Source organism: Prunus avium, chromosome 3 (genome assembly GCF_965620075.1).
Source record: "Prunus avium chromosome 3, drPruAviu1.hap1.1, whole genome shotgun sequence".
Classification (NCBI taxonomy): Eukaryota; Viridiplantae; Streptophyta; class Magnoliopsida; order Rosales; family Rosaceae; genus Prunus; species Prunus avium.
The window spans coordinates 37,449,088-37,459,610 of NC_142286.1; the positions used below are offsets into that span (position 1 = coordinate 37,449,088).

The 10,523-nt window shown below is 39.6% G+C and overlaps 2 protein-coding genes and 1 pseudogene across 3 annotated transcripts; 1 reads left to right on the forward strand and 2 right to left on the reverse strand.

Annotated features, from left to right (window-relative positions):
- Positions 1-378: 378 nt before the first annotated feature.
- LOC110750082 (protein FAR1-RELATED SEQUENCE 5 pseudogene) lies at positions 379-3,479 on the reverse strand (annotated as a pseudogene). The gene is made up of 2 exons (XR_015834573.1): positions 3,295-3,479; positions 379-2,992 (listed from the first exon to the last, which is right to left on the reverse strand). The product of XR_015834573.1 is annotated as a protein FAR1-RELATED SEQUENCE 5 pseudogene (transcript).
- A 2,013-nt stretch (positions 3,480-5,492) lies between these two features.
- On the reverse strand, positions 5,493-7,536 carry LOC110749853 (uncharacterized). Its single transcript, XM_021950058.2, has 2 exons — positions 7,152-7,536; positions 5,493-5,699 (listed from the first exon to the last, which is right to left on the reverse strand). Exon 1 carries the CDS (start codon positions 7,457-7,459, stop codon positions 7,181-7,183), a length of 279 nt encoding a protein of 92 aa, XP_021805750.1. The 5' UTR covers positions 7,460-7,536; the 3' UTR covers positions 5,493-5,699; positions 7,152-7,180.
- A 97-nt stretch (positions 7,537-7,633) lies between these two features.
- On the forward strand, positions 7,634-9,853 carry LOC110749843 (Tetratricopeptide repeat (TPR)-like superfamily protein). Its single transcript, XM_021950047.2, has one exon. It carries the CDS (start codon positions 7,716-7,718, stop codon positions 9,702-9,704), a length of 1,989 nt encoding a protein of 662 aa, XP_021805739.1. The 5' UTR covers positions 7,634-7,715; the 3' UTR covers positions 9,705-9,853.
- The last annotated feature ends 670 nt before the right edge of the window (positions 9,854-10,523 follow it).

The window sequence follows — 10,523 nt, forward strand, 5'->3', positions numbered from 1 at the left end:
TGTGGCCTGGAAACGTGTTTTCATGCCAAAACTTTTCATTTCGTTGCCAGAGAAGGTTGTCTCTCGTGGAAGGGTTTTCGGAGTACGAGGAAATTAAAGATAAGGGTGACATCAAAATTCCAGTACCACAAATCTCAAATTCAAATGGTTTAATGATAATTTCATCAGTTATCACTCCACTAAGGGTATGCAGATGCCAAAAAATGCAAAGACACCATAATGAAACTTTCTTACAAATAGAGAACCAATGCAGACTAACGAAACTTGTTTCAAGGGGATAAAAAGGACTACAGAAGGCCAAGTTCTTCTGCTGCTGCTCCAAACTTATTGCTTATATTTCTTTTAACATGAATTGTAATCAACAAACACCGAAAGAAAGAATGAAAAAAAAAACCTTAGACTCGAAGGAATGTCATCTCCTATCTTTCTCGGGCTTGCTGTGTTGGCAAACATTTGATTTTAATTCTCCTACAAAAGAGGGTACTGAAGTTTGACACAGAGGAATGACTATCTCAACAAAAGTAACTTGCCATTGCATATTCACCTGAATCCTTCAAACACAAACAATTACTATCATGTCCAGGGCACTTGCAGTAGAGCATAAGTAACTCAGCTTGATGACTGTTCTGGCATGTATTTGGTGAAGTTGTTTTCTGTAGAAGAGTCTCCTTGTTTTATGTTTCTGGTGGTTGAGGGGAACTATCAGTACCTGAGTAGCAATTGTGGCATGATCTCCTCAATGGCTTGTCCCGGCCCTAGTTTCTAGTTTTGGGGCATTGATTTCATGGCATTTCTTTTTGCACCAACAATTTTAACTCTAGCCTCTCTTAAGGCGTTCAATGCCACCTTAAAAATTTGGTCAGATGCCATCCCTTCCTCTGCACATTTAATGGCTTCCTGGTAGAGAATGTTGTATTGCAAGTTCCTGCCTTTCTGAGAATTGGCCTGTAATTCGACACAGGGAAGTAAATCCAACATAACCTCTTCCTTGGCATTTCTTGTCCATCTTTTCAAGATATAACACTGTGGGAGTGTAAAGACATTAGTTACTTTAAACACTGCAAGCACGTGTCTGCAAAGGATCCCTTCAAATTCAAACATCTTGCAACTACAACTAGCTAGTTGTTCTGCTATATTAAAAGCCACAAAATACGTTTTATGTTCTTCATCAAATCTTGATACCTCATAAGTGCTGGTTCCTCCATCCTCTGCACTTAATTTCACAGCAAACAAAAGAGATTCAAAAACCTCATCCTGAAATATGGTGAACATATTTCTTGTGTAGATATCTGCTCCTTGTTTTTCCACAGGAAGTGGTGTTTTTAGAACTGGTTTAGTATAAAAAGTTTCAAACTCTGCCTTTGCTTCTTTCTCATATCTTTCATCTAAAGCCTTCTCATATTGCTCCGCAAAATCCTGTAAGGTAGTTCCTGAATTCACATAGCCATCAAAAAGTGAGTTCACACTTCCACTCCGCTGGGCAGCATACATCCCTGCAAAGAATGTATCTCTCATGTATACTGGGACCCACAATTTGTGATCGATATAAAGTGATTGAAGCCAATCATTCCCTCTAAGATTGTACTTATCAAGGAGCATCTGCCAAGTTGATTCAAATGCATCAGGCGTCTCACTCTTGTTAATGCATCTATCAAATTCAACTTGAAAAGTCCTTGGGGTTACACTATATACATGTCCCAATTCCTTCGGCATCTTGCTTATGATATGCCACTTGCAATATCGATGGCTTGATTGAGGAAAAACTTGTTGCACTGCTCTACTTATGGCAGGATCATAATCAGTTATGATTAAACCTGGTTGTCGTCCAGACATTGCCTCAAGCCAAGTTGTGAAGAGCCAACTGAAGGTGGATTCGGTCTCATCTGCAAGCAATGCACAGCCAAAGAGAACTGAATGTTTGTGATGATTTACTCCAGTAAAAGTTGCAAATGGCATTTTATACTGATTCACTTGATAAGTAGTATCAAAGGCTACAACATCAGAGAAACAGTTGTAAGCGATTCTTGATCTTGTGTCAACCCAAAAGACACTACTCAGCCTCTCTTCTTCATCAACCTGTATTGCATAATAAAATGCAGGATCACTGGCTTGCATAATCTTAAAAAACCCAAGCAAACTTTGGGCATCAATGCCAAAAGTGCTCAACCGGCCTCTTCCAATATAATTGACATTACTCTGTACAGAAAATTCCATTTTGCCAAAACTGCTACAATCAGTCAAGACATCCACAGGAGCATCCAAAGACAGTCCAGGAGAACTGAAGGAGTTGCTACAACTTTTTTCAGGAGCAAATTCTTGCTTATGTGACCTAAGAAAATGCCGCATCGCAGGAGTCACCAACTCATGACTATGGTTCTTCTCTAGTTTTGCCACATACCAACTTCCACAGTCACGTCTCCTCACAGTCATCAGCGCCTTGCAACCTTCCCTAGTGAGTGCCCTAGCACGCCTCCTTTTTGCATCCTCGCCTGAATCTTTCTTTGCATATCTCTCCCGGCGAAAGCCTTCTTTTGAACAACAAAACTCTCGAGATATAATCGAATTGTCCTTTTTTGAACGATAGTATGAGTTCACACGAATACTAAATCCCGTTTGTTTAGCATATGCATTATAAAAATTCCTAGCATCATCTTCAGAAGTAAACTCCATACCCAGTGTAGGCTCTACAACCCCACCTCCTATATACTGCGACAAGTCAAAATCCACATAACCCTCTTTGCCATCATCCAATACCACCGGAGCTTCAACCTCCTCTGCAACAGAATGTTCATAGCCCTCATCTCCCAGTGCCACAAAGGAGTCTACTCCTTTAGCTTCACACTCACTGGAAGGCACTACCTCCATGATATATTGCTCAATCCCCTCTTGCATTAAAAATTAGGGTACCCTTCATTTCTGAAAGGCTTACAACTCAAACAAATGGGTATCCTTCGACTCTGTTGCAAATTTCTGCTGTTTCTCTCACTACAGGCTGTATAGAAATCAAAAGAGACAAGCACAGAAATTCCAATTACTTCCGAATAATTCAAATGGAGGAACTTAACAGTTAGCAGGCTCAAAGTTTCAATCTAAGCATACAAAAGATGAAGAATTTGTGAAAACTTTGTCACAAAATTTGACAGTTATCTAAAAACTCACATCACTAACTAGTAACTCCCTCAGAAAACAAATGCATGTGCCAATAACCGCAGAGTTATTATTGGGTTTCTTATACTTGCAGGGGACAAACGGCAGAGAAATGCAAATTTGATCAATACAGCTTTTTGAGATTACCTTCAAATTTTGGTGTTGCAGAGAGTGTGAGAGCGAGAAGAGTGTGTGAGAGTTTTCAAGGGACGAAAACGCGCGCCGCCGCGGACCTGAGGGAATGGGAGGACTAGAATTACGCTCTGCTTTCTCTTACCGAATATTAACACTATACTAGCCGTCGGATTGGTTAAGTTGTGTGCCTGTATCTCGAGATCGGATGGCTGATACATTTCGTTTATAGGCTGAAACTATGATATGGAATCCCTTACTGGGTCCTCTAACCGTCGTCTCTTTTTTTATTTCGTCAGCAAAAAACAGGAAAAATGAAGCCTGAAATTATTGGGTTTACGGTGAAGCCCATTGGGGCATGCTTTGGACCATTCGGGCTCGGATAACGTCCAATATTAGAGCATCTCCAACTGATATGTCAAAAGTGCCACATAGACATTTAACAGCTAGAATAACATCTCACACACTCCAACCGATGTGTCAAAGCTGATGTGGAATGAAGGCTGAAGATTGAGATGTTATTTTTGACATCCCAAAAGCAAGATGTCAAATGAATATTTTATTATTTTTTCTTTTCTATTCTTTTTAATTAAAAATAAATCAACACTAAAATGTAATAAAATAATAATTTAATTTGACATATCGGGTGGAGTGTAAAACTGTGTAAGATGTCAAATTGCCACATCAGCCATCAAATTTAAATTTGATGTTTGGTATTTGACATCTCCAACTACGCTTGTTTGAGTCCCACCAAAACATTCGTAGGTCCCGCCTACTCTATTAGATACTGTTTAGAGAGACCGTAATGAGGGTTAGTTATAGTAATTCGATTAATTACAGAGTTATTATGGGCCGGTTGGATTCAATCCTCAACATGTCCACTCCGCATAGCGGCCTCACTACAGAAGCTCCCGAGAGGTGTCTCCCAGCATTTTTCTTCCGGGGTCTGCGCAGTTATAAGATTAGTTTTTCTTTTGATTTTGTTTGGCTTTTTATCACAAATGGTCCCTGAGGTTTGCAAAATTATCTCCTTTCGTCCTTAACGTTTTTTTGTGACATTAATGGTCCTTAAGGTTATACTCAACACATCAAAATGGTCCCTGCCGTCAACCTCCGTTAAATTTTCTGTTAAGAAGCTGACATGGCATACACATCCAATAATATATAGCCACGTGGCTTTAATATATTTAAAAATTAAATTAATTTTTTTAGAAAAAAAAAAAAAAAAAAGAATACTAAAACTTGATTTTTAATATGTAAAAACTTGTCGCCAGCCCTCCTCTGCCATCTTCTCCCTCTGTTCTCTCTCCCCCTCTCTCTCTGTTCTATCTCTCCTTCTAGAGCAGCTATGGCAGCCCTGTCTTACATGCCTTGAAGAAATTAATTGTAAACTTTGTTACCATTTCTCATTACTTTGGCTACATAGTTGAGCCCAACATACAAGATTTCATAGTTAGTATCCACAGTTCATGTTGAGTGCCTGCATCTGGGTTAATGAATCATATGCCTGCATCTGGGTAAACACCAGTTCAACTTCTACCTTCACAGCAACTACAAACCATTTAAAGTTCATAACAAAGAGCCATACCCATTTCAGATTTGGACCCCTATGCCCTCCACAACCATTGAAACCGATTATGTTCTTGCATCAAATCCCAACTCAGTTCTTTGCTTGGCTGACCATCAGCCGCGAATCTGATGAGAGAGAGAAAGAGAAGGGGTGGAGGGAGGTGGATTGGCACAGTGGGTTGACAAGTTGGAAGGAAGAGGGCGAGAGAGTTTTAAATTTTTTTTTTAAAAAGTTTTAATCTTATCTCTTTTTGAATTTAATTTTCTTTTTAAATATATTTATATTTTATTCAAAGCCACATGGCTATATATTATTGGATGTGTGACCTACATATATGCCATGTCAGCTTCTTAACAGAAAATTTAACAGAAGTTGACGGTAGGGACTGTTTTGATGTGTTGAGTATAACCTTAAGGACCATTAATGTCACAAAAAAACGTTAAGGACGAAAGACGATAATTTCGCAAACCTTAGGGACCATTTGTGATAAAAAGCCTTTGTTTTTTTAATGTGTCGACTATCAGCTATTGAACATCTTGGAATAAGATAAGCCACAACAACTCACCATCTCCAAGGATTTCTAGTTCTGCATAATCATTGATGTTATGAAATTTAAGCTTTACGAATCCGTACCAAAAGAGAAGGTCACAAAATTCTTCTTTATTATAAAAAATGCAGACAAATATTCATCAACTGAACTCAGTTTCCATAACTAATTACACCTCAATAACTCCGGTCTTCAAACTCAAAGGCTTAACATACAAAGTGTAAACCCCCAGGTCTTCAATGAGCTACAGCATTACAAAGTTCCCTGAAATCGTGCATTGATATAAGTGAAAAGGCCGCAAACCTGCACAAATCACAGAATTGCAGCAACAGTATGTCACAACGACTAGAAATATCAAAAGTACAAAATTACTTTATATACAGATCAACAAGATGTTAGCAGCGACGCCATCTGAGGTTACAAGCCTCAGATTGGGTTGGTCATGTGCAATGCATAACAGTGGTCAGTAGTAAGAAAAAGTTATGGACACGACCATGAGTACTAAAAGGTAAATGATGCAATGAGAGCTGAAAGTTGAGTTTCGAAGTAATAATGTTGGATTGTCTTTACACTTGTAACAATTGACAGAATGTTTTCATGACCAATGAATAGAACTTGTCTTTGCAAAAGCAAACGCTTTTTGTACAGTTTGCTCAAGTCAAATGGTGGAATTTGCTCTGATATCAAAATATCATGGCTTATGGGTAGAACTTGTTTTAACAAAACCGGCTTGGCAGGATCTTTTTAGAGAGTAAGTACCAAATATCTTAGAACATAACTTGTCTTAACAAAACTGGCTCGTAAAAGAGCTTAAAGATATAACTGTCTTTAAAAAACTCGCTTGGCAGGATCTTTTGAGAAAGTAAAGTACTGACCATCTTAGAACTTAACTTGTCTTTACAAAACTGGAGTGTAAGGGTATTTTTAGAGAGTAAATGTACTGAACACCTAGAACTTATTTTCGCACACCTCACTGGCAAAGAATAATGCAAAAGAGCATTTGGGACAGGACATCTTTCTTAACATTCACACTTATCAAACACTGGGGTGCAAAATCACAAGAAGGAGAAGAACAAAAACAAATAAGGCTCAAATAGGATAGAGTCGGATAGTTCCCCCGGTAAATCAAGAGCTAACCCCCATTTCAAAACCAATAATGTTCGCTAGTAATTTTATAATTATATCTATCTGTGCATTAAGAAGAAGATCACTACCTATAATGAAAAAATCAAAGAAGCTCTACAGTCTTATGCGGGGTGGGATTGTAAAGATATATAACCTTGCCACAAAAGAAAGTGAGCACTGAGAGATAGGTTAAGCTAAATAAGCACTATATCAAGTAAGGCATTTTCCCCATAAGGGAAAAACTAACACTTAGGATTAGTAAGATATACAAAGAAACAAAACAATCAGTGACCCAAATCAAAATATGCAAAGTTGGCATTACAAAGTAAAGGCCTTTTATGAATCCCAATAATTCCTAGGGCCAAAGCTATACTACATGAGACCAAAAATTTCCATTTTCATTTCTTTGCACACACCACAAGTACTCAGAAACCAGACAAAGCATCATTCATGTCCATTGAACCCAACAATTACCCAGAAAAAAAATTAATTAATTGTGGCCACAGAACCTATTAATCAGACATAACCAAAAACCCCAATAAAACCCAGATGCTAAAGACTAACAAAAACCCAACAACAAAAAAAAAAAGATAAATGCTCATAGTTAGTGTAGTAGATAGGGTACGGTACCTGGAGACGAACCAATTCTAGTGCTTGATTTACTTCTGAACCTCCATGACGCTCTTGAGATTTGGAGCGTAGAGAGAGTAAACAACAGCCTGCCGATTGGCGACCTCGAACTGAGCCTTGCCATCTGAAAACGCAGCGGAAATGGCAGATGGGTCCGTGAGGTTCCGATTCTGACGAAACGCGTCGATGGTTCTGCGTTTCGTGTACTCTCTGATGTTGTAGTCTGTGAATTTGCGAGCCACGCGAAGAAAAGAGCGGAACAGCGTGAGCACCTCCGCTCGAGAAGGAGCTCCAGCCGCTATACTCATGTCGAAAATGGCGCCTCCTCTAAGCTTCTCTAGAAAACCAGAAAGGGCGAGAGATAGTTCAACTCTGAACGAAAGTTTGCGGCTTTCGTTAATAGAGAATTTTCCCAATATTGGTGGGATAAAACGCAGCGTTTCGTAGCTGCGACCTTTTTTGTTCTACTATATTGACTAGTTGACGAACCATGACCGTTGGATGAATAATAATCACAAAACGACCGTTAATACTCTCAAATGAAAAATTAGCGCCAATTGACTGATGAACGGCCCAAGACAAGCTTTTGCCAAAGCCAAGCACGTCCTCAGTACCAGACCAACCACTCGATCCCTCACCAAAACGAAACAATTCCATGCCCACACCATCACATCAGGCCTTCTCTTACCGCAAGTCCACGCAAAGCTTGCCAGGTTGTATGCTTTATGTAGTCACGTCCCATATGCACGCAAACTGTTCGATGAATTGCCTGACCGGAGCACATTTTTGTACAATACGGTGATAAGAATGTATGTATGCAATGGCTTACCCTATGAGGCACTTAACGTGTTTTCTCAGATGCTGGCCCTAGGGCAGAGCTGCCCGGATACGTTTACGTATCCTGTTGTTATTAAGGCATGTAGTGACTTGTCTTTGGTTGATGTTGGTGTTGTCATTCATGGAAAAACAGTGGTTTGTGGGTTTCATTTGGATGTGTTTGTTCAGAACACTTTGCTGGCGATGTATATGAGTTGTGGGCAGAAGGAATCGGCGAAAAGGGTTTTTGATGCAATGCAGGAACGAAGTGTGGTGTCTTGGAATACCATGATCAGTGGGTACTTTCGAAATGGGTGTGCCAAGGAAGCTTTGAATGTTTTTGATTGGATGATGAATGTGGGTGTGGATCCGGATTGTGCCACTGTGGTTTCTGTGTTGCCGGCTATTGGTTCCTTGAAGGCAGTGGTGTTGGGAAGACGAGTTCATGCCTTTGTGGAAGAGAAGGGTTTGGGGAAGATGATTTCGCTGTGGAATGCATTGGTGGATATGTACGTAAAGAGTGGTAGCATGAGTGAGGCTCGATTAGTTTTTGATAACATGGCTGAGAGAGATGTCGTGACATGGACGACTATGATCAATGGGTACATTTTGAATGGTGATGCAAGAGGTGCACTGGGGCTTTGTTGGCTGATGCAGTGTGCAGGTGTAAAACCCAATTCCATAACAATAGCTTCTCTTCTTTCGGCCTGTGGGAGTTTGTATCTGTCAAAGCATGGACGGTGCTTGCATGGCTGGGCTATTAGGCAAAAGCTTGAATCTGATGTTATAGTGGAGACTGCTTTAATTGACATGTATTCAAAAAGCAATTGTGTTGGCCACAGCTTTCAAGTGTTTGCAAACACTTCAAAAAAGAGAACAGTTCCCTGGAATGCAATGATCTCTGGCTGCATTCATAATAGGCTTGGGAGAGAAGCGATAGGACTTTTCAAACAGATGCTCGTGGAAGCAGTACAGCCCAATGAAGCAACCATGAACAGTCTCCTTCCTGCATATTCCATTCTTGTTGATTTTCGTCAAGCAATGAATATACATGGTTACCTAATAAGATCTGGTTTTCTTTCAAGTATTGAAGTTGCTACTGGTTTGATTGATTCATATTCAAAGTGTGGAAATTTAGCATATGCTCACCAGATTTTTAATGAAATCCCAGAAAAGGACAGGGATATTATCCTATGGAGTGTGATAATAGCTGGTTATGGAATGCATGGCCATGGTGAGGTTGCTGTTTCACTTTTCTATCAGATGGTTCAATCTGGGGTGAGACCGAATGATGTCACTTTTACCTCTGTTCTTCATGCTTGCAGCCATACCGGTTTGGTTGATGAGGGCTTGGGATTGTTCAGATTCATGCTTGAAGATCAGAAAGTGAGTCCTCAGGCTGATCACTACACATGCATTGTTGATCTTCTTGGTCGAGCAGGTCGGTTAGTTGAAGCTTATGATCTGATTAGAACAATGCCGTTTCAGCCTAACCATGCTATTTGGGGTGCACTACTTGGTGCCTGTGTGATACATGAGAATGTTGAACTGGGAGAGGTGGCTGCTAAGTGGCTGTTTGAGCTTGAGCCAGAAAATACAGGAAATTATGTGTTGATGGCTAAAATCTATGCTGCAGTGGGAAGGTGGAAAGATGCAGAAAACCTGAGACATATGATGAACGAAATAGGACTAAGAAAAACACCAGCTCACAGTCTGGTTGAGGTCAGAAATATTTAAAAAAGCAATAGTGTAATAGTTCTTTGCTCCAAGTGGGTAAAAATCAAGGCTTCAACTAAAGCATCTAGTCAAAACAGAAACTTGTAATCCAGGTAGAGTTTCATACATGAAACATTTGTATCCAACACAACACTTGATCAAATGGAGAAGTGGGATGTCTTCTCAAAGAGTTCATTTCATATGCACAAGATTCATATATCTCTTCTGGTGAATTAGATTAAATCATTGCTGCAGCAGTGTCAGTTTTTATAAGCATTTTGGGTAAAGAGTTCAAGATTACTCTGAGAAGGCAATTCGTTACGAGGTAGATCGTGCTAAACTTTGGAAGGCCCTAGCCTGATCAGTGGCTCTGAGGTACTCAAAGAACATCTTAACTTGGATGTATATTGCAAAATGTGATGTAAAGATTACATGTATCTGCAAGAACTTGACTTCAACTTCTTCTGTTTTGGGTGATTATTTTTGTTGGCGACATAGTCAATTTAGATCAGTTTGGGGTCTGCTTTATTATGTCAGAATATGCTTTTAGATTGGCCCACATATTCTCTGCAAGGCTACCAGTATGTGTAGGACTTGAGAAAAAGAATAGACAATGAAATCTGAGATCTAGATGTCGGTATGGCTACCTTTTTTGGCAAGCCAAGGCCAATCAATTCAATTTTCCCATCCCATGGTATCAAATTTTGGTCATAAACAATTCCTTTTCCTAATTTTTATGCCTTTTTTTTATAATTACACGACAGCAAAATTGAAGGACTGCCAAAAATATAATATGCATCCAGTCAACATTACGCGTCTTTGTTAGGGGGAGATTTATTA